The sequence below is a fragment of the Suncus etruscus genome, chromosome 7, assembly GCF_024139225.1.
Source record: "Suncus etruscus isolate mSunEtr1 chromosome 7, mSunEtr1.pri.cur, whole genome shotgun sequence".
Lineage (NCBI taxonomy): Eukaryota > Metazoa > Chordata > Mammalia > Eulipotyphla > Soricidae > Suncus > Suncus etruscus.
Window position 1 is genome coordinate 85,810,787 of NC_064854.1, and position 24,692 is coordinate 85,835,478.

General features: G+C 36.9%; 1 protein-coding gene across 1 annotated transcript in view; it reads left to right on the forward strand.

Moving 5' to 3' along the window:
* The window catches only part of CNTN6 (contactin 6), a 254,912-nt gene that overhangs the window by 150,282 nt on the left and 79,938 nt on the right, over positions 1-24,692 (forward strand). The window contains exon 8 of the mRNA XM_049776825.1: positions 23,760-23,944. Within this exon, the coding sequence (XP_049632782.1) occupies positions 23,760-23,944 (185 nt within the window). The remainder of the gene's footprint in view (positions 1-23,759; positions 23,945-24,692) is intronic.

Below are 24,692 nucleotides of genomic sequence, written 5' to 3' on the forward strand. Positions count from 1 at the left end.
CTGGAATATTTAGCTCAGAATATGAAGCTCACCACAGAGTGATGAGTGAAGTTAGAGTAATAACTACATTGAGAACTATCATAGCAAATTGAATGAATGAAAAAAATATAAAGCCTGTCTAGAGTCCTGGCAGGGGTGGGGTGGGGAGGAGGGAGATTTGGGACATTGGTGATGGGAATGTTGCACCGTTGAAGGGGGGGTGTTCTTTACATGACTGAAACCCAACTATAATCATATTTCTAATCAAGTTATTTAAATAAAGATATCTATAACAAAAGAAAGTGTTAAGTCATGGAGTTCAAAGTCACAGATTCACCATTTCAGATTTTGCATTGGGACTCTGCCTGTGGACTGTCTAAGGACTACTGAAACCCCCTCACCTACTGAGGAGACTTGGTGCCAGTGTGTGCTACCACAATTGCTGGCCTTGATGTCAGACTGAGGCCTAGCACCGTTCCTCTTGGATAGACTTTCCTGCCTAAATAGGGACAGAGGAGAGCCACCTGGGTCCAGAAAGGCTGGAGCATGCACTATTTCTGTCCATGCTTTTGGGGGAAACAAGTGCATCAGATTTTTACTTTGGGGGTTCATCAAGGCTCAAAGAGCCTTGTAGTCATTCCTGCCTCTAAATGACCTGAATTAGATTCTTCCTTCTCACTGGTCAATCTCTCAGGATTTGAGGTTTTTCCCCTTTCCACCATTTTTTAGAATTTCTAATTATGTTGTATTTGGAGGAGAATAGGCACACCTGACTGTAGTTAGAGCTTCTTGCTCTGCTCTCAGGAAACACTCCTGGAAGGCTTGAGAGACAATATGGAGGTCTAGGGAATGAACCTGGGTCAGTCACGTGCAAGACTACTTAACTTAGTTATTGTGCTGTGGATCTGACCCTTCCTGAACAACGATTACTGATACTCTCTACAGTTTCCTCTTTTACCAAATTTTTATATTAATATCATATCTTTGGTGCATTCACCAAGACCTGAGAATTTGTTCATAGTAAGCACAGTTTGTCTTTTATTCCACCTCCCTTGCTTTTGATATACTGTCCTCTTTCTTATTCTGAGCTCCTTCTGTGGCCTAGTATGACTTTTTAGTCCACCCCAGGCTCTACTTGTGAGAAACAGTTTACTTACTGTCTGTGACTGTAGTGGACATTCTTGGTGGATCTTGCTTGTCCTATCACCTTCTTTCAGACAGATGCTGTGGATGAGGGTAAAAGAACAGCTCAAGGGTTAGAAAGTGCTGCATAATTTCCCCAGGGAGATTATCCCTACCTCCTCCACTGAGAAGAACATGTAGCTTCAAGTACTTGGATCTGCCAGGGTCAGAGCTTCAGTATCCAGTGTATCCAACCAGTACTGTATTGCAGTGTACCTACCAATACAAAGGCAGCCTACCAGTACTAATATACTACCAGGTACTTCAGTTTACCAGTACTAATGCAGCCTACTGAGGCATCAGTACCCAATATTCATATATCAATAGCTCAGGATTCAGGCATCGGTACCCAGAATCCATATATCAGTATAAAAGAAACAGCACCAGTACATATGTATCAGTAACCAGTATCCATAAATTATATCAAGTATCCATGCATAAGTATAGTGCATCAGCATCCAGTATCCATGTATTCATACACCATTCTAGGCAATACTTTTGCTGAGTCTCTCCACACCCACTAACTTTGATGCTCAGTCTATTCATTCTTTATCTCTAGGAACATACTATTTTCAGTCTGTGCCCTCTGTATGCTCTCATCCATCTGTGGTTTTATTGTGGGGTGTGGACTCTTTTCATCTATGTGGGAATACTTGCTATGTTGGGTAACTTCCGTCCATATCTGGGGGATGAGCTACAGAATTTTTTATTTTCTTGTAATCCAGGGGGTCAAAAGTTCAGTTTATCTATTCTGACACAAGCCTAGGTATCAGTCATGTCTCCTCATAGTTTCCAATTCTTTTATTTAGAACCAGAACAGTTTTAAGTTATCTGGTAGAGATCAGGGTATTAATTTTTCCATTAACACAAAAATTAATCTGTGTGTACTCATGTTCACAGGATCTGTATAATTCTGTCTGTGTATTTATGCCTCTAGGTGAGATCTCAGCTCTCAGTGACTCTTGAGAATGAGCACAGGGACAGGTTCCTTCTGTTACTGCCAATAGGAATGAAGGGAGTTCATCAGTGTTATCGTGGAAATCCTCGAAGTCTTGGATTGTTGGTCTTCCTGCTTGTTTTTATTCAGCAGTGTTTTATATATTTTGATTTGATTCTGTTTGTCTTGCTTTGTTTTCTGCTTTATTTATAAAGTGAGTATAGGCACCATGACTGAGATAAAGCTGACAGAGGCAGAAATATATGATACAGTAGGGATGTCAACACAAGATCTTTCTCCACTCACATCTCACATAGCTTCATCAGAGTTTTGTAGTTTTCTGCACTAGGGTTCTCATCTTAAATTTAATCTATCTTAAATTTAATCCTAAATAGCTTATTACTTTGTGCTTAGGTATTATTGTATTTTCAATTGTATCTAAATTATTTAATTCAAATTCACTGCTCCCATGAAGCAGCATTATGATTTTATACTATTACCTTTATTTGGTGAACTTGATATTGGCTCTAAACCACTTTTTGACAGCTCTTTGAGATTATTTACATATTATTCTATGACAAAAGAACTTTGTCTCTTTCTCTCCAATCTATAGACAGTTATTGTTTTTCTTGATTAAATTTTTAATTAGGATATTTTTTTCTGTTCCTAATTTGTTGAATTTCTTAAGAATGGATTTTAAGTTTTTTTAAATGCCATTTTTGTACCAACTGGTATAATCATATAACTTTTTTCTTTAGTCAAGTAGCGGGTTGTATAAATTAATATACAAATATTAAACTAGTTTTTCTTAGCAGAATAAATGCCTTTTTATTGAGGTGTATTAATGTTCTTAGGCAATGGTTTCAACTTGCTAACGCTTATTGAGGACTGGACTTAGTGCTTCTGGTTTGGAAGATTGTTAATTATTCTTTTAGTTCTTTATACTTATAGACAAGTTTAAGTTATTCATTTTTGTTTATAATATGTATAATACAAGTACTTGTTTCATTTTATCAGAGTTACTATTTTTTAAAGTTATGATTTTAGTATTTTTATTTCTATATTAGTTTGATCTTCTGCCCTCCCCCTCTTCTTCTCTATCCATTTATCTATCTCTTCTGTGATTTAGTTAATCCACTGGAAATTATCTACTTCACTGAACCTGTCAGAGAACCAGCTCTTTGCTTTGTTGATTTTTTTTCTATCGGTTTCCTGTTTGCAGTTACCAACATTTTTTTGTTTGTGTTTTGGGCCACATCCAGTGATGTAACTCGGGTTACTCCTGGCTCTGCGCTCAGAAATCGTTTCTGGCTTGGAGTACCATATAGAATGCTAGAGGATCGAACCATGCTCTGTCCTAAGTCAGCTGTCCCACACCAATGTCCCTTCCTCCCCCATTCCTGAATGTATTCAAGACAGGCATTCTACTTCTCTTATTCTTTAACATTGTCATGCTAGTTGTTACTGTAGTTATTTCCCGAACAGCATTCACCACTCTTTGTGAGCCATCCTTTTGGTCATTCTAGCCCTTAATTCTATTATCTCTGGGCCTTATTACAATAATGTCTTTAACTTTTCTTAAAGCCCATAGATGAGTAATACTATTCTGTATCTATCTCTCTCCTTCTAATTTATTTCACTCAGCATAATAGATTCCATGTAAATTTATGTATAGGAAAATTCCATGACTTCATTTCTCCTGATGATTACATAATATTCCATTGTGTATATGAACCATGGGACTGGCATACATCACAAAGATCAAGAACAATCAGTGCTGGCAGGATGTAAAAAGAAAGAAACTCTGATTCACTGCTGATTGGAATGCTGTCTATTCCAGGCCTTAGGGGAAACAATATGAAGATTCCTCAAAAAACTGGAAATTTAGCTCCCATATAATTCAGCTATACCACTTCTAAGGACATACCCTAGAAACTCAAAAATAAAATTCAAAAATCCCTTCTTTAAACCTATATTCATTGCAGTGCTATTTACAATAGCTAGATTCTGGAAAAAATCAAATTGTCCTTCAACATATGAATGGCTAAAGTTACCAATATCATTTAGTTAAAAGCTTTACTTAATTCACCCCCCATGTAGAGCACAATGACTATTATTATTGTTCTATAAATATACATTCTTCCATTTCCTCCTTCTCTGTTAAATGATTTCACTCTGACAACCATGTTATTGGGAAGGAAACTCCAGGGGACCATAACCTGGGCTTTTCTATTCCTCAAGACACTGGGGCTAGCTCTGTGTTCTCTAGGCTCTTTGACTGAAGGCCTGCTCATGTCCTTCAATCTTCTTCTATAGTTTGTTATTGTAAATATGACACCATGAGCATGAAATTCCTCTGAGTATTGTGAGAGAATGAGAGATGTTAGATAAAAGACATCTTCATGGAATGCTTAGAAACATGTGACTCCTCTCCCCAGGACAGTTGTGGGAGCGCTCACGTTTTAAATCTGGGTCTCTTCTAGACACTGAAATTTTTGGTGTCCATACGTATTCTAAAACTAGTATCAACAAAGTTTTTTAAAAATTTTTTAACAAAAATACAAAAAGCACAAAAACTTAGTATTTTATATATATGTATATATATGTGTGTGTGTATATATATATATACATATATATCTTTTACCTTCATTTATTATTGTTATTATTATTTTTATTTACCTATCTATTTTGGTCGATTTCTCTGTTTGGGTGTGATTATTGAAATCGTCGTCCCCAATTATACTCATTTTTTTCTATTCTTTTCTTTTCCCTCATTATGTGCTATGCCATGTTTCTTATTTCAAGACCATGGCGTGTTTTTGGTTTGTTTGTTTGTTTTTGTTCTGTTTTTTTGTTTGTTTGTTTGTCTGTCTGTTTTGCTTTGTTTTTCGGCTGTTTTTTTGTGGTGCTTATCGATATAGCTGGAGTCCTCACTGGATAATTGACACTTTTTTTGGTACTGGTGGAGTGTTTCACCTTCTTTCTCTCCTTCATCTCCCAAATCGATGATGAGAGCCTCTAGAAGGATTCCACCCATTTTGGGAGTATTAGACTCTTACCCCAGTTTATTTATCTTCTCCTTCTCAGGCAAAACCACGCAACTTGAACTAGCTAGTCCTGCCTACAGTTAGAGGGGGAGATAAGGGAGGCATCAAGACCAAACAGGTGCAAGACTACTAAGTAGTGGGTTGGATACAGAGGGGACCACATATTCTAGCCGCCCTGGGGGTGAGGGAAGAGGAAATGGGAGGTAGGACAACAACGGAGGGGTAGGGAGGACAATTTGGGGATGGGAATCCCCCCTGATTTTATGTAAATATGTACCTAAAATGTTATTGTCAACAATATGTAAGACACTATGATCAAAATAAAAATTATATTAAAAAATTTTTTTAAAGAATTTTTTATTGTCGGGGAGAGGGGATGGTAAAATAATTAAAAGAATTTAAAAATTATAAAAAGAACTTTTTATTAATATCTCATATTGATGGCATAAAATTTCTCAAAGTAGTCTCTGATTACCCTTTAAATCTCTGCCATATCTATAGTGATCACCACCTTTTTCTTTCTGATATGGGTTATCAAATTTCTCTCTTTGTGAGTTTTGCCAATGGTCTATCAATTTTGTTTATTTTTTCAAAGAACCAACATCTGCTTTCGTTGATCTTTCATATAGTTTTTTGGCTTTCCATTTCATTGATTTTTTCTCTAAGCTTTGTTATTTTCCTTCTGTCTCCCGATTTTTTATTCCTTTAGTTGATCATTTTCTAATTTGATGAGGTGCATCATTACGCTATTGAGGTATGCCCCTTCTTTTTTCCTGATGTGTCCTTGCAAAGCTATAAATTTTCCTCTCAGTACTGCTTTTGCTGTGTCCCATAAATTCTGATAGTTTGTGTCTTCATTGTCATTTGTTTCAAGGAAAGTTTTGATTTCCTCTTTGATTTCATCTCGGACTCATTCTTTGTTCAGTAGCAGGCTGTTTAATTTCCGGTTGTTAATGTTCTTCTGTGTCCTGTTGCAGTTTTCATCTAATTTCAGAGCCTTGTGGTTAGCAAAGGTAGCCTGCAAAATTTCGATGCTCTTGATTTTATGGAGATATGTTTTATGTGAAAGCATGTGGTCTATCCTGAAGAATGACCTATGTACAGTGGAAAAGAATGCATATCCTGGTTTCTGGGGGTGGAGTGTCCTATATATATCTACAAGCCTCTTTCTCCCATTTCTCTTTTCAGGGCTAGTATATTTTTGTTGAGTTTCAGTCTAGTTGACCTATCAATGTTCACAGAGCTGTGTTGAGGTCTCCCACAATTATTGTTTTATTATTGATGTCCTCTTTCAAATTTGTCTATAATTGTATTATATAATTTGCTGGTCCTCATTGGGTGTGTATGTTTAGTAGTATGATTTATTCCTGTTGCACATATCCCTTGATTAGTACAAAGTGTCCATCTTTGTCCCTTACAACTTTTCTGAGTCTAAAGTTTGTGTTGAATGACATTAATATGGCCACCCCAGCTTTTTAAAGGGTTTTGTTTGCTGTATGATTTTTCACCAGCCTTTGATTTTGAGTCTATGTTTGTTCTGACTATTCAGGTGTGTTTCCTGTAGGCAGAAGAAGGTTGAATTCATCTTTTTGATCCATTTAACCACTCTGTGTCTCTTAACTGGTGCATTTAGTCCATTGACATTGAGGGAGATGATTGTCAATGGGATTAAATGTCATCTTTGTGTATAAGTTTGGCATGTCTGTTGGTCTATTTTGTCTTAAAGTAGACCTTTCAATTTTTCCTTTAAGGCTGGTTTCACATCTGTAAAGTTTCTGAGATGTTGCTTATCCATGAAGCTATGCATTCTTCCTTCAAACCTGAACATGAGTCTGGCTGGGTACAGTATTCTAGGTGAAGCCTCCAATTCCTTCAGTCTTGCCACAATATCCCACCACTGTCTTCTGGCCTGAGAGTTTCTTGTAGCATGTCTGCTGTAAATCTTATAGATGATTCTTTGAATGTAATTTCCCTTTTTGATCTTGCTACTTTAAGTACTTTATCTTTATCTGTAGGATTCATCATTGTGAGTAGGATATGTCTCGGGGTGTTTTTCTTTGAGTCTCTTTTAGCTGGTACTCTTTGGGCATGCAGATTGATTACATGCAGTGTTTAACTCTGGGAGTTTCTCTGTGATGATGTCTTTGACTGTTGATTCTTTCTAGGTATCTTCTTCCTGTGCCTCTGGGATTCCAATGATTCTTATGTTGTTTCTGTTGAGTTTATCAGATACTTCTATTTTCATTTGTTCACATTCTTTGAGTAATTCTTTCATTGTATTATCGTTTGCCTTAAGGTTCTTTTCAGATCTCTTCTGCTATATGGAGTTGTTCTGCATTTGATCTGCCAGTTCACAGATTCTGTCCTTAGCTGCTGTTATCCTGCTGGAGGGGATTTCTATTGAGTTTTCCAGTTCAGCTACTGTGTTTTTCAGATCTGTTATTTCTGTTTGGAGTTTTCTGGTTTCTGTCTTTGCATTCTGTTCAGCTAGAGGTATATTTTCTTTGATTTTCATGAGGAACATCCATATTTCTATCCGAAACTCCTTATCTGAGAGTTTAATCAGATCAGTGGTATTTTTTGGATCATCAGAGCTATCATCTTCATTCTCTGTGTATGGTGTTTGCGAGGTTTCCCAATTCTCACACTTGAAGTGTGATTTTTTTCTGCATGTTTTGGTGGAGTTCTTTCGTTAGAAAGAGTGCATGGCCACGAAGTGAAATGGCACCTCTAGGAGAGCAATTTTATGGGCCCTTTTTGGCCCACTCAGGAGAGATTCAGGACGCAGAACAGTAGAGAAACAGGCATAGGCAACAGGCACAGTCTCTCCCAATTGGCAATCACACAGCAGGAGCAGATTCCTCCCGCCTGACTTCACAGACAAAGGATCTGCCTTTCTGCAAGTTACTGCTGATAGCTGGTTTTCACTCACTGGCTCAGTCTTCCTTGGCTTTTTGGCCTAGGAAATTCAAGGAAAGCGATTTTTCTTGTCCCTTCTTGCCCATGAGGAGAGGTTCAGGAGACTGAACAGTGGAGAAACACGCACAAGCAACACAGTCTCTCCCAATTGGTATTCACACAGCAGGGGCAGATTCCTCTTGCCTGACTTCACAGACAAAGGATCTGCCTTTATGAATGTTACCGCTGAAAGCTGGTTTTCACTCACTGACTCAGTCAGTCTTCCTTGGCTTTTCAGCCTGGGCAACTCTAGGAGAGCGATTTTGCTGGGCCCTTCTTGGCCCATTCAGGAGAGGTTCTGGACACAGAACAGTAGAGAAACATGCACAAGTAACATGCACAGTCTCTTCCAATTGGTAATCACACAGCAGGGGCAGATTTCTCTAAAATTTCTTTAAAGAATTTAAATTTAAATTAATTACATTTAAATTTTTTAATTAATAAAAGAACAAAAATTATATTCTTGCAGGGACTTTTTAAAATGAGGCTAATTTCTAGAGCAAGAATTGCCCCAAAGCACATCTATCCCCGTACACTCCTGGAAACTTTTCTTTCTTCTCTCTTTTCTGGCCTATCCCTCCTGGGAGCTCATGGCAGTTCTGTCCTGTAAGTAATTGGCAGTAGCAAGAGAGAAATATTTTAAATCTGAGTTAAATTTAGTGAATAAGAAATGAATGATTTGCTTCCTTCTCCCCAGCTAGCCTAGGAAATCATCTCTAATGCTTTATTGCAATTGGGAAATCTTTTAATTTTTATTTTCGTTCTTGGTATTTTTCTAAAAGTAACCTATATGTTTTTGCCTTTTGGCCTTCAGCCACAGTGACTGTGGAGTGAATAAAATTTTGAATCAGCCATGAGAGGATGAAGAGAGCTCTATTACTCTATCCTGACTCAGTCCTACAGGAACAAATGGGATCAGAAACATAAGTTGTGCCTTCAGGATATATAACATGTCACTATATTCTCGGTACTTTACTGATGCCACTGGGTTTGTTTATCTGCAGGAAACCCAGACACATTATAGTAGTGGCACACAGGCCAAGGAAAGCGTATTTGCTCAGTATCGGCTGTGTTGGGGATGTTGAAAACCTACTATAATGGAGGGTCAGGAATAAGTGTAGAAATAGATCCCAGTAAATAGGAAAATAAATAGGCACTTGGCTAGAATTACCACTCTTGGGGTTTAATGGCCATTTTCCTTCTGGAAATTGGTATTTCTCAACCAGCGTCTTCAAGGTAACCCATGGGAGCCACTGAAGAAAATTTCCTAATGCACGGCCATGGCATGAGACTTGAGGATGTCAGAAGAACCAGGATTCCCCAGGAGGAAAGCAGTACTAAGATAACAGGTTCAGAACCAGGCAGGAATAAAACATCTCCCACTCAGCTGCACCTTGAAATGCTCAGCTCCTCACTAGATTGTTGAGATAGTGATCAGTTCAGGGAAGGAAAAGGAGCAGGACTAACTCCCAGGGAGTTTTGAACTCAGAATTCTGTCCAGAACCTATCAGTGGAGTGAGAAGGATAGAGCAGGCTTCCCTGGGATTGAGTCTGTGTGATTGCAGCTGACAAATGTCACTAAACATCTGGGACCCTTATTAGTCCCTAAGTAAATCTCTTCACCTCATTATCCCATTAGGGATAATAATATCCAATTATCCCAAGGCCAGAGAGACAGAAACCCACATTGATGGGTTTTTCCTGTAAACCCTACCATATCTTTCTCTGTTCTTTCCCTGTGTGCAGACTTGGCCTATTAATAAGGACATAAAGACACTACCATGAGGGTATGCTGACTCGGTCATAAGGGTTTGCAGACTAGGCCATGATGGTGTGCTGACTCATTGATTAGGTTGTGTGTGTCTCAGGATCTTCCAAGGTAATTATTTGATACTGGCTGATGAGGCAAACTGGGGAGCAAACCTTTTTCCCATAAGTGCATCTTACTGTTCTGCAGCCCCTGGCCCATCTTTGCAGGGCTCAGTGGAAGGTCCAGGTAGGTAATAGAAGCTACAACTCAGACATGCGCAGATCCTGATACAGCCTGATTGGTAAGCATCTGCTTTCTTCTCCCTCATTGAAAATGCTCCCTGACAGGACCTTCTGAAATGAGGTTAAAATTGGTGATAATCCCAAATCAAAGCATTTATTGGAGGTTTTCTATCCTAGTTTCTGGTTTTAAGCTCAGTACAGACTGACTCTAAGCTATGAATAATGAGATTTAATGAATCCAAGGCAGAGATAGGAAGCTTTCTCAAATAGAACTAGTAATAAAAACTCTATCTCTAGGCCAGTCATGAAGAACTATGCCTCGAGAGGTGTGTGAGGCATTGATGCACCTGTGGGCACAGGTTGTTCTGCAGGAAAGAACCCAGGTCAGATTTAGAGCCCTGCGTTCCATGGAGCCTAGAGAAATAGCAGCAGAGTCTGGTTCTGTTGGTGTTGTCTGGGGTGTGGCGGGGAAGCACTTGCTAAGGAACATGTATAACTATGCATCCTATTAAGGAATCACAGCGATAGTCTAGTGAAGTTTGAGACAGAGTTTACCTGGCAGTTCCCTTTGAACCTTGACCTTTCTGGTAACAGGAAGTGGTATGGTGGTTGCTACTTTTGTGCTCAGTTCTTTGTTGAAGAGGAAGGAGAAGTGGCACTGCTGTTGGGTGTCCACAGATATCCCCAAAGATACATTCACTCTGGTCACACTCTGCACATGGCACTGCTGTTCTTGGAGTCACATTACCTTCCAAAAGTTGCCACCTCCCTAGGCAGTCTTCAAAAATTTTGGCAAACCTTGGGCAGAGGGTACTGGAGAAAGGCCCCATACCTCTTAACTGAAGGTGAGGTAATGCAACCTTGGTGATGGCAGTAAGTGAGCTTGTGCCAGAACTCTAAGTAGAGGGGAACTGGCAGGTCATAATTTACAGAAATTACCTGTCTAAATGTGAGTCCCAATCTGAAAAGCTATTTAAAAATTTTGACAGCTGCCAAATGACTATTTAGCTCCAGTGGCATATGGAAGCAGTTGGCGTCTGTCACAGAGCCCGAGACATAGTAAGCACTCAATTAATGGTTATTAATATACACCCAAAGGCCAGGTTTGATAATCAGGGTTCATTTCTTCTCCCTGAATAGCTTGGCCTCACTTTCTATCACCTATTCACTGGACAGAGAACAGAGCTGACAAGCATCAAGCATCCCCCTCACCTCCTGGCCAGGAAAGGGGGGATGGAGACAGAGTAAACAACCCAAAGGACACCACCTCCTCTCTGCCCTATTATCCTCAGGTTTAAATAATATCTGAAAACATCCTTTCTGCTTACTAGCTTGGCATGTCTTGTATTTCACAGAGAAAATTAATTTACGCAAGCTAGGAGTCTTGTTTTTGAAGTGATAACAATGACTTAATGATTCAAGTTATTTTGTTCATCAATAATGAACACTTAGATATGCTTTATAGTGTTCTAGGCAGAATTTGGAACATGATACCAATTCTATCATTTTATCATCATATTAATCTTGTGCTCTAGGTTCCATTATTAAGCCTTGCTCTGTATAGGTGATGTGAGCTCACAATGGAGCCAGAAAACAAAGCAGATGAGCATAAATGCTAACTCGGTTGAATGGTCATAAGTGTCAGCCAGAGGCCAGAGTTTTACTGTCATGACTTATTTACATACAATGACACAGAGCAATTGAAGATGCTTTGAAGATGAATGGTCATAAATCATATAATTTCTTCCTCTGCCAGTTGTCTTTCATTTCATTCATTGTCCACTTGGGGTCCTTCAGGGACAAGAGAAGATGTGAAATCTAGAATGTTTGGTTAAGAACTACTTTTCAGGAGAGATCAGAAACTTATTGCAAACACTGCATGTGAGTGTTAGTGTAAGATTGTGTGTGAGGATGTATGTAAGTGTATTTGAATATGTGTGTCAAAGTGAGCATGAATGTGAGAATCTACATCTGTAACTAGGTCACACCTTTTGAATTGTGGTTTCACATTTAGGGATTACATTAAAAACCTGGAAGGGAACCAAATTTTAATTATTAATTATGACATCTTATAATTTTTTAAAAATAATTATTTAGTTAAGCACCATGGTTACAGAAATGTTCATAACTGTGTTTCAGTCTTTGCATATAATGAAATTTTCTGTCACCAGTGTCCCCCATTTCTGTCCTTCACCCCAAAACCCTGTCTGTCTCTGGGACAGGCAATCTGCTACTCTCTCAAACTATCATTGTCATGGTAATAATGCAGTTCATGCTCTATTAACTATTAATATTAAATTTATTAACTCTGGGTATTATTATCATACTGTCTTTTAATTTTTTATATCCCACAGTGAATGACACTATTCTATGTCTATTCTCCCTCTAACACATTTCACTCATCCTAATAGTCTCCATGTTCATCCATATCTAGGCAAATTTCATGACTTCATTTTTCCTAATGGCTGCATTGTATTTTGTTGTATTTCTTTAGCCACTCATCTATTGTTGGGAATCTGGGTTGTTTTCAGATTCTGACTATTGTAAATAGTTTTCAATAAATACAGAAGTGCAGAGGGGATTTCATATTGTGTTTTTGTTTTCCTAGGATATATCCCTAGGAGTAGTATTGTTGGATTACATGGGCTAGTTTTTTGAGGAATATTGCTTGTTGCTTTCAAGAAAGGCTGGACTAGATGGCATTCTCACAACAATAAGAGAGTTTATTTCTCATTCCATCCATGCCAGCACAGGTTGTTCTTTTTTCTGTGATGTGAGATGATATCTCATTGTTGCTTTGATTTGCATTCTACTGATGAGTAGTGATGTGGAAAATTTTTTTGTGCCTTTTAGCTAACAGGATTTTTTTGAGAAAATGTCTGTCCATTTCTTCTCTACATTCTTTGATGGGGTATATATTAATTATTTTGTTGAGTACTTTCAATACCTTGTATATCTTTATTATCCCCTTATCAGATGGGTAATATGTAAGTAGTTTCTTTCATTCTGTGTTTAGTCTCTGTATTCTAACACTGTTTTCTTTGAAGTGCAGAATTTTCTCAGTTTAATGCAGTCCCATTTATTTATCTTTGATTCTACTTACTTAAGAGTAATGGTTCCTCCTTGGAGATGCCTTTAGTCTCAATATCATGGAGTGATTTGACTACATTTTAAACTATAAACCGTATAGTTTCAGCTCTGATATCAAGGTCATTAGTTCATTTTATTTGACCTTTATGCATGATATTAAAGGTTTACATTTGTTTCTCTTGCATGTGATTGACCAGTTGTTCCAACCCCACTTGTTGAAGAAGTCTTCCTTGTTCCACTTTAAGTTTCTTTCCCCTTTATCAAAGATTAATTGATTGTATGTATGAGGGTCAGTCTCTGAATACTCAAGTCTATGCCATATTTCTGAGGATAGGTCTTTTTTACAATACCATTGTTTTAATTACTACTGCTTTGTAGTACACTTTAAAGTTAGGGAAAGTGATTCTTCCTATCTTCTTTTTTCTAAGGATTTCTTTAAGTATTTTGGATATTTATTGTTACAAATAAGTTTCAGGAGTGTTTGATCCATGTCTTTGAAAAATGTCAAGTGTATTTTTAGAGGGATTACATTAAATCTGTACAATAGTTCAGGACATATTGCCATTTTGATTATGTTAATCCTTAATATCCATGAGCAGGGTATATGTTTCTATTTCCTTTTATCCTCTTATTTCTTGGAGCAGTTTTTTGAAGTTTTCTTTGTATATGTCTTTTACCTCTTTACTTAAGTTGACTCCAAGGTAACTTGAGTGTCTAAAGGACTACTGTGAATGTGTCTGTTTTTACTGTATATTTCTTCTCTACCATTATTTGCATATATAAGAAGATTATAAAAATTTCCATGTTATTTTTGTAGCCTGTCATTTTGCTATACAAACCAATTTTTTCTAGGTGATGTTTGGTAGAGTCTTTAGGATTTTCTAAACATAGTATCATGTCATCTGCAGTGAGAATTTGACTTGTTCATTTCCTATCTGGATGCTTTTGATATATTTTTCTTGTCTGTTTGTTATGGCAAGTACTTCCAGCACTGTGTTTAATATGATTGGTGAGGAAATGCTTTCAATTTTTCCACATTGAGCATATTTGTCATAGACTTGTGCTAAATGACCTTGACTATATTGAGAGAAGATGTTTTAATTTATATTTGTTAAATTTTTATCACAAATGGGGTTTGGACCTTATCAAACGCTTTATTTACATCTATTGATATGATCATATGATTTTATTTTGTTGATATAATGCATTGCATCAATTACTTATGTATGTTAAACCATACTTGCATCTCTGAAATTAATACTACTTGGTCTTGGGGTACTTCTTAATAATGAGACATTGGATTCTACTTGATAATATTTTGTTGAATATCTGTGTATCTGTGTTCATCAAGGTCTGTAGTTCTCTTTTTTGTGACAACATTGTTTGCTTTTGGTATCAGGGTAAGGTTAGCTCATAAAGACTAAATGGGAGTGTTTCTATTTCTTCAATTATCTGAAAGGGCCTAAAAAGGATTGGCAGTAAGTCCTTTTCAAAGCTTTAAAATAATTTACAAGTGAAGAATTTTGATTTCCATTTTATTTTCCTCAGTACTAATAGATCTATTCAGATATTTCTGATCATCTTTATTCAACCTTAGGAGGTTAGAGAAGTCCAACAATTTATCCATATGTTCTAGGTTCCATTGTTTTTTGGTATGGTTTTTCAAAATAATCTCTGATTACCCTTTGAATTTCCGTATTGCCTAAAGTAATTTCTTTTCATTCTTAAACTGGCTTATTAAATTTTTCTCTTTCTTTGTAAGCTTTGCTAGAGTGTAATCAATCTTGTTTTGTTTTCCAAGAACCAACTCTTGCTTTTATTGATCTTTTGGATTTCGGGGGATGTTTCCAATTTATTAACTTCTGGTCTAAACTTTATTATTTTCTCCTCTCTTAATTTTTGTTCATTTTGCTAATTATTTTCCAGTATTTTAAGCTGTGTCATTAAATTATTTATGTAGGCACCTTCTTCCTTCCTGACGAGTGCAAAGATATCCTCTTAGAACAACTTTTGCTGTGTCCTACAAAGTCTGGTATTGTGTCTTTATTCTTTTTTGTTCCCAGGAATCTTTAGATTTCCTCTTTGATATCATCTCTGAACAACTGGTTGTTCAGTAGTGAGCCATTTAATTTCCAGTTGTTACAGATATTTTTTATTATGTTTGTGATTCACTTCTAATTTCAGTGCATCATGAACCAATAAGGTATTTCTTACAATTTCCTTCCTCTTGATTTTATATAGGTATGTTTTATGGCCCAGCATGTAGTTATTTTAAAGAATGACCCATGAGCTTTTGAGAAGAATTAGTATCCAGTTTTCTGGGGATGAAGAGCCATATATTGGTGTATGTGTTTGTGTGTGTGTATTTACTCTCTTCCACTCTCTTCCACTTCTTCCTCCACAGCTAGTAAGTTCTTCTTGTATTTTAGCCTGATTGACCTAACATGGGGTGACATGGAAGTATTAAAGTCTTTTAATATTATGTTTATTATTGTGTTGTTATTAATGTCCTTTTTCAAACCTATCAGCAATTTTGTTAAATATTTTGCTTACCCCTCATTGGTTGCATTTATGTGTAGGAGTGTGATTTATTACTGGTGCACACACTCCTTGATTATTAAGAAATGTCATCTCTATCATGTTACATTTTAAGTCTAAAATATATGTTATTTGTTTTGAACTGTCCTAATAATGAGAATGTATGAGGAAAATGGAGATCCTGTCTAGAGTACAGGCGGAGGTCGTGTGGGGCGAAGGGAGACTTGGGACATTGGTGATGGGAATGTTGCACTGGTGATGGGTGGTGTTCTTTACATGACTGAAACCCGAACACAATCATGTATGTAATTAAGGTGTTTAAATAAATTTAAAAACAAAAAAAGAATATTGATACGTTAAACAGAATTAATTATGCTTACTGAAAAACACTGTTCAGGATGTGGGAAGAAAATTCATTGAATGTATTTAGTGGGTTCCTGAAACTAATTCTATGGATTGAAAGGGCATTTTCAATTATGAAAAGACAAAGATAGGAAAGAAACATAGTTTAATGAAGTTCCCTCTTTTCCCATTATGGTCTGATCTTGAAGACACATCATAGAGTAGGAGGGAAATAGTCTGTAGCTTCCCAAGAGATGTGTAAATATTTTCCTTCAGAAAAAATAAAGTTGGTCCTATTTGAAAAATGAACCCAACTGATATTGGTGATGGGGAAATGTTCACTGGTGAAGGGTGATGTACATTGTAAAACTGAATCTCAATCATGAACAATTTTGTAATCACAGTGTTTACATAAAGAAAAAAAGAAAAATGGAAAAAAAAATAAAATAAAATATATGTTATTTGATCTGTGACCACTCCAGCCTTTTAAATGGAGTTGTTTGCTTGAATAATATTTATCCAACCTTTGACTTTGAGTCTATGTCTATTCTGAATATTAAGATGTGTTTCTTGTAGGCAGATTGTTGAATTCAACATTTTGATCCATTTTCCACTTTGTTTCTCTTAGTTGTTGCATTTAGTTAATTGGCATAGACAGAAATTATCATGAGATTTAGTTTCATCTTTTTTTGAAGTTTGGTGTGTTTGCTGTATCTGCTTTGCCTTAAAGTAGACTATTCAGTTCTTCATTTAATGTTAGTTTTTAGTCTGTAAAGTTCTTGAGCTGTTGTTTATACATGAAGCTTTGTATCTTTCAAAAATGAATGAAGTCTGGCTGGATGAATTACACAACTCTTAAGGATTCTCCTTTATATGTAATTTCCCATTTTGATCTTACTGCCTTCAGTATTATTTCACTATCTGCAGTATTCATCATTGTGACTAGGATGTGCCTTGGGGTGTTTTTTTTGTATCACTTTTATGTGGTACTTATAAGACATGTAGAATTTGGTTGCATGCACTCTTTAGCACTGGACGTTTCTCTGCAAAGATGTACTTGACTTTTTTTCTTTTTTTGGTTTTGGTTTTCGGGTCATACCTGGTGACGCTCAGGGGTTACTCCTGGCTATACACTCAGAAATCACTCCTGGCTTGGGGGACCATATGGGATGCTGGGGATCAAACCAAGGTCTGTCCTGGATCGGCCACATGCAAGGCAAATTCCCTATTACTGTGCTATTGCTCTGGCCCCTGGAACTTCAATGATTCTTATGTTTTTCTATTGAGCTTATCCCAGATTTCTGTTTTCAATTTTTCACATTCTTTGAAAATTTTTCTATCATCTGATTATTGTTTTAGACTATTTTCTTTTTTTTTTTTTTGGTTTTTGGGCCACACCCTGTGATGCTCAGGGGTTACTCCTGGCTATGCGCTCAGAAGTTGCTCCTGGCTTCTTGGGGGACCATATGGGACGCCGGGGGAATCGAACCGTGGTCCGTCCTAGGCTAGCGCAGGCACCTTACCTCCAGCGCCACCGCCCGGCCCTAGACTATTTTCTAACCATTCTATTATATGAAGTTATACATCTCATCTTCCAGTTTACTGATTCTGTTCTAGCAGCTGTTACTCTGCTGTTGAGGCTATCCAGTGAGGTTTTTATTTTGCTTACCAAGTTTTCAGCACTGATATTTTGTGGGGAGAGAGGCCGGAAAATAAGGAGATTTCTGCAAGCTGGTCTTGAATATAAAAGAAAGTCTCTGTTTAGAGACTTGTGTTTCTGCTGTTTTGAGTGCAGAAGAAAGTCATCCAGGTCAAACAAACTGTCTAGGCTAATAGTGCCACAAGCATTGCATCACTATCTTTACATACTGACTTAATAATGCCATTGGCATTGCTCTGCTATTTTTACATGCTTCCTGATTTAATGATGCCATGGGCATTGTAACTGCTATCTCTGAATACCATCCAAATCAATGATGCCATGTACCTTTTGACTTTTGTCTATGCATACCATCTTGTTGCTGTAATGTCTAAATTGTATTATCCACATTCTGTTTCCTGCCTAAAATTTACCCTTAAAAGCCTTGTCCCTACCTTCAATAAACAAAGTCCATTGCTCTGACAATACTTACTTGTGAGTAGTCTGTGGCTCATAGTCTTTCCTCTCTTTCCTGGGTCTGGCCTGGAAGCCATCGGCTGGAAGAGACCCTTACCTACCCTTGCATCAGCCTCATCAGGGAACCTGGTGCCAGAACCCTACAATATTTCACTTTGAAAGTTTCCTTTGAAGTGTTCTTACTTCTACTTTCATATCCTCTTGTTTCTATTTGTTGTTAATTTCAGTTTATTCCATGGCTTCTTTAAGTTCTTTGAGCATCCTCCAAATTGTATCTCTCTATTTCTTCCCAAATAGGCTATGTAGGTAGCCAGTATTTGTTGGGTATTCAGAACTACTATCTTCATTCTCTAAGCACAATGATTTTCTGCTTTATTTTGCCATTGTGTCCTTTGTGGTGTTGTCTTTTCTATGTGTTGTGCTGATGTACATCGACTAGGAGATAAGCATGGCCATTAGCAGAGTGGCCAAATTGATGTTTTTTTTTCCCTTGCAGGGTGCTCATAGAAATCTGTGACATATAGGATAATCTATTTTATGCATGAGATACTACAAATTCTTGGAGTAACTATATTATCAAAAGTAAAAATTTAAACATAGAAAAGTTTTGAAAATATTTCACTCATCACTTAGAGCAGGGGTCCTCAAACTTTTTAAACAGGGGGCCAGTTCACTGTCCTTCAGATTGTTGGAGGGCCAGATTATAGTAAAAACAAAAATTATGAACAAATTTCTATGCACACTGCATATATCTTATTTAGAAATGAAGAAACAAAAATGGGAATAAATACAATATATGGCCCGCAGAGAGTACTCTCCTATTCATCATTCATGAGGTTTCAGCTGATGTGGAGGAAACTGGGCCTCCACTCAGTTTTTGTACTTTTGGGTAAGGGGCACTCACTTCTTCATCACTCAAGGTGATTTCTTATTCTTTCAGAAATTTTGTTGACAGAACATTTAACTAAAAATACAGTTGGAAAGGTTTTGAAATATTTTCAAAACTTTTTTTTTGGATGATTGCTTTTGATAGTTTAGTTGCTCCAAGAAGTCTGTAGTATTTCATGTGTGAAATATAATATCCTCCATGTCACAGAATTATGTTATGGGAATAGGATGGAGCTTGACAGGCATTTGAGCCCATCACTCAGAATGTTCATACACATGAACATTTTAGGGGGTTGGGAACAGCAAGAAAATAGTTCAGATGAGTTTAAAGGAGGTCTGACATATTGGTAGAGATGTTTGTTTGGCATTAGTTGATCTCTGTGTGGTTTCTTCAATGTTGACTTCAGAGACTGTTTTTTTTTTTAGTGAAGAATTATTGCCAGATAATACACCTTTGTCCTGTGATGGACCAAATTCAATTTAGCCCAGTCCTACCCACAATATCTCCAACAACAGTTCTGTTTAATAAGGTGCCCCCTTCAGCCACATCACCTCTCAGTCACTCCTGCTTTATATATTCATGCTAACATGCTATTCTGAAGGACCAGAGATAGAAGGGGCTTAAATGCTCAGACCAATTGCATTTCTGGAACTGATAGTTCTATCAGAATCCCATAGTGAGTATTTTTTTTTCCTTCTGCAACATGGAGTAGTCTTCAGAAAGTATAATAACATCTACAAACATAATGGAAATACTAAAAATAGATATAAAAATGTGTCTAGACTGGGCTTGGAGACATAATACAGGGGATTATGTGCTTGCCTTGCATTCCAGGCAATATGATTCTATCCCATGAACCACATTAAGTACTAATCACAAAGTAACAATAATTCTGAAAATTCATAATCATCACTACCATTAATATCATTTCTTATGATAATGAGGAAGAATCTTGGAAAGTCAGGTTTGAAGTGGGAAGAATGAGGTCCAGCAATCTCCTCAGTAGTTTATGTGATTCAGTACTGGACTCTCTGCTTCTATTGAAAGCAGAAGTGTCTACTCTTGTCTCTACAGATCCTGCTTTGATATACACTATATCCCCAGGTGAAGGAAAGAAGGGTTGTGGCAGCTCGAGGTGTGCTGAGCCTGAAGCACAGGGAGGAGCCTGCTGACAGGGCATTGCTGGGAGGAGGAGTTCTTCCACTACCACTGAAGGGGGTTCAGAAGATAAAGTAAGGGCAGTGGGGACTGTGTGTGGTCCACTCAGGAGGAGTCAAACTTCCTTCTGCAATTAATGCCAGAATCTGGGGCTTCTGGTGAGATGATGGCTTCAGCAACAAGGAAACAAGCAGCAGGTCCAGGCAAGATCTGGGCCATTGCATGTTACCTCATACTCCTTGACAGGCATTTGGTGGTGCCTGCAATTCTTGCATGATCACATACAAGCACTGCTGTAGAGCCTAGATACTGTGTTTCAGTCAAAATTTAACTCCAGTCTTCATCATGAAAAAGTGATCTGGTAACTGTTAGAAACACCCTAGTCTTTTTTGGAAATGTTTTAGGTGAAGTGCCTCTTTCAGGATAAGTGCTATTCTGAGTGTATATGTTAGAGATCTCAGGATTTTACTGTTGTGAAAAAAATATGTACCTTTACTTGAAAAAATTCATGAAAATTTAAACTTCTTTATTTTTCTTTGTAAATAAAATTTCCCAGGTTTTTTTATTGCCTGCATTTATGCTCACTGTAGGAAAAATGGAAATGAGCAAAAAGGATAAAACAAATGATTGTGTATCCTTCCTTCTAAATAGTTTCTCACATGCTCACACATTTGTTAAATATAGTTTAAAATTTGGATAATGTGAGCACTCTAAAATCTGGCTGATGGGTCCTGATGAAGATCTGTTAATCATCTTTTATCATTTGGTCATTTTATAAAATGAATGAAGAAAGCATTCAATTTTCTAAAGTTAATTTTTGGTAGAGAGATGGCATTTTGTTAAAATGTCAACTTGAATTTATGTTAAATAACAAGGCTTGTAAGAGGACAACATACAAATATAATATTTTAAACAAATTCAATATTTAAACTGAGTGCTAATTCCGAAACAAATAGGTAGTAACATATCTGAGCCTGGTCATTTCTGGTGATATGTGGGGTGTGCATAGCTTCTCTATTTGCATATCTGACTACACAGAGAAACCATAACTGCTGCCTGGATTTCTCCTTCATTTGCAACAATGTTCTTGCTTTGTTTGGAGTTGCCTCTGTTTTATCACTATTAAATCCTGCCAGTTACTGTTTAGATTCCCAATGTACTTTTATGGACACAGAAAAATATTCTCTCTGTCTTCTTTAGAGTTAGCTATATGGCTTTTCAAAAAATGATTTTTTGTGGTTATTATTAATTTGAAATATTCTTTGAACAAAATTACTTGAGTCATATAAAAATCCACAGAGGCTGAAATAGAATACTGTATGGCTGTAAGTAATGATGCAATCACGCAATTTTGTACAATATGGAAGAAATTGGAAAATATTATGTTAAATGAAGTAATCCAGAAGAAGGATAAATACAAAATAATATCACTTACATATGTTATTTAGAATAACTGCATGAAGAAATGCAATGGTATAAGAGGAAGTTATCTTGAACACCCATGACCCAGACTATAGTGAGAAGGAAAGAAATTGAGTGGAGGAGGTGAAACAAATATAAAAGTATGGTATCAAAAAAAGTGGTCTCAAGTGCACTGGTAGAGTTAAAAAAGGACAGAACTAAATATCAAACCCAAAGTCATCAACAATGAAATCAAGAGACTCAAGCCTTAACAATATAAACTTAAAGTGAACCTGTTAGACAGGCAGGCCGAGGTGCAGGGGTGGTAAGGAGTGGATTCTGGGAACATTGGTGAAAGAAAGTCAACACTGGTGGTCGGATTGACCCTGATTCATTGTATGTCTGAAACCCAACAATGAAGAACTGTAATTGTAAATTACAATGGTTTCAATAAAATATTTAAAATTATTTAAACAAAATTTTAAAAATCCATAGGGGTAAAAATGATAACTTGAGAATAGGAAGGGGAGTTTCTGACATAATATATTGGGGGCGATTTTACCAATGGGGAATTTATTGGGAAGGATTTTTTGTTACAACTATTATAACTTAAACTGTGACAGGCATTTATATCTAAGTAAGCCTCCCTCATCATGAATATCTTAATCCCTCACTATTGTTACCCTATAAGGTGTAATCTATTATCAGATTTTTTTCTATATTGAAGAAATTTTTTAATTTCTAAACATAATAGAACTAACTCTACAAATGCTAAGAGCAGAGGACATTATGTAAAATCATTACCTTCTTATTAAGAGGTAGGCTCTGGATTAACATGTATCTTTGATGCTGAGGTTACCCACAATCATCCTAGTTTCCTTGAGCCTGTGTCACAATGCTAAGGTGTGTGGGAGGACAAAGCCAGTGACAGCACTTTAAGGACCTGATAATGTATGTTTATCTCCAGGTCACTATGCACTTTTCCCTGAGAGTCTCTGAACAGAGTCCATGAGCAAAGAGACAATAAACAGAGAGGCAATGAACAGATTCTGTGAAGAGTCCATAAGCAGAGTCCATGAATAGATTCTATAAGCACAGACTCTTAAAAGAGAGACTCTGAGCAGAGTCCATGGACAAAGAGTAAATGAGAAGAGAGTTCATATAAAAAGTCCATTAGCAGAGTCACAAACAGAGTCACAAACAAAAAGTCTATGAACAAGGAGTCCATGAGCAAAAAGTGTAATCACAGAGTCCATATTGTCTAGTGTTGTATCTCCACCAAACATCCCCAAACTCTTTTAAATAGATGAAACCTTATTCCTGTCTATGTAGTTGATTTCCTTTGTTCCTGTTACTGTAATTTATAGGCACATATATTTTTGTGTTTTTTGGGGGGGGGCACACCCATTTGATGCTCAGGGGTTACTCCTGGCTAAGGCTTGGGGGGACCATATGGGACGCTGGGGGATCGAAGCGCGGTCCTTCCTTGGCTAGCCCTTACAAGGCAGATACCTTACCTCTAGTGCCACCCCGCCGGCCCCTATAGGCACATTTTTAAATAATTTTTTGCACGGTAGAGAAACTTTATAAAGCCTTATAATTTATGGGTGATAGAAAGGTAAATGATAATAGGATCTAAATGTAGGTTGAAGATATATAGGTTGATTGGAAATTTTTGCTCAAGAATAAAAAGAAATTTTACAATAATTCACAGAGACAAAGGAGAGGAGGGCTGAAAGGTCCAGCTCACAGCATGAAGCTCACCAAAAAGAGTGGTGAGTGCAGTTAGAGAAATAACTACATTGAGAACTATCATAACAATGTGAATGAATGCCTGAAGTAGAAAGCCTGTCTTAAGTGCAGGTGGGGGTGGGGTGGGGAGGAGAGAGATTTGGGACTTTGGTGATGGGAATGTTGCACAGGTGAAGGGGGGGTGTTATTTACATGACTGAAACCCAACTACAATCGTATTTGTAATCAAGGTGTTTAAATAAAGATATTTATTTAAAAAAGGAATAAATAAATAAAACAATAATTTCTTCTATTTAAAAAAAAGAATTATTTTTCAGGACAGTCATAGAAATTTGCTGACAAGAACATCTTCTGTTCTAATGAGGTGTAACTGTTTAGTCCAGTCCCTGATATCAGCTGGAGAAGGTTGGATGGAAGTCCGTTGCCAGGGAAAATCAAGTACAGCCAATCCCAAGCTATCCTTGAAATCCCACACTTTCAACAGGAAGATGAAGGTTCCTATGAATGCATTGCAGGCAACCTTCGAGGAAGAAACCTGGCCAAGGGTCAGCTCATTTTCTATGGTAAGTAAACAACACCAGGAGTCTAGGAGTTAGTTGGCATTTCCATTACAAGAACTGGGGGGGGGGATTCATTAACACATTGTTAAAAGGGCATCCTGGGGATAAAGAAAGGTATGCATTTCCAGGTAAGAGTGGCTTGCATGCAGGAATAGTCATTATTAGAAAATAGTTCTGGTTTCAGCATCATGCATCATTCATACATACTCTTTATTGTATCTGTTTGAAAAATCTCCACTATGTCATACTAAAACCATTTTAATTTGTAACACGTGTAACATGAAATCTAACACACTTTTATAAAATATTCAGCAATAGCGCCTGACAATCCTAATTATAATTCTAAGTAGGAAGTTCAAACTAAAGAGAAAATGGAGGAAAAACTAGTTCTGAATTTGAATTTGTTAACAGACTGTGTTCACTTGTACATAGGTAATGGAAAAATAGTCATTACTTCATTAGAAATTATGCACTTCTCCATTCCAACAATCTTGTAGAAATTTAAGATGATGGAGGAATTTATTATGTAAAAGTTTTTTTCTTTTAAATAAAAACACATATTTGCATCAAATTTTCTTATTGTGCATTAAGTAAATTATAAACAAGGACCACAATTTGTCAAAATGTTTAATATTTTAAAAAATATTCTTTACTCCCATGCTAAATTCAATGTAGTTATACTAGAGTACTTTTTAAAAACTATAAATGGTGATACCTTATTTTATATGGCTTGCTTATATATGGCATATTT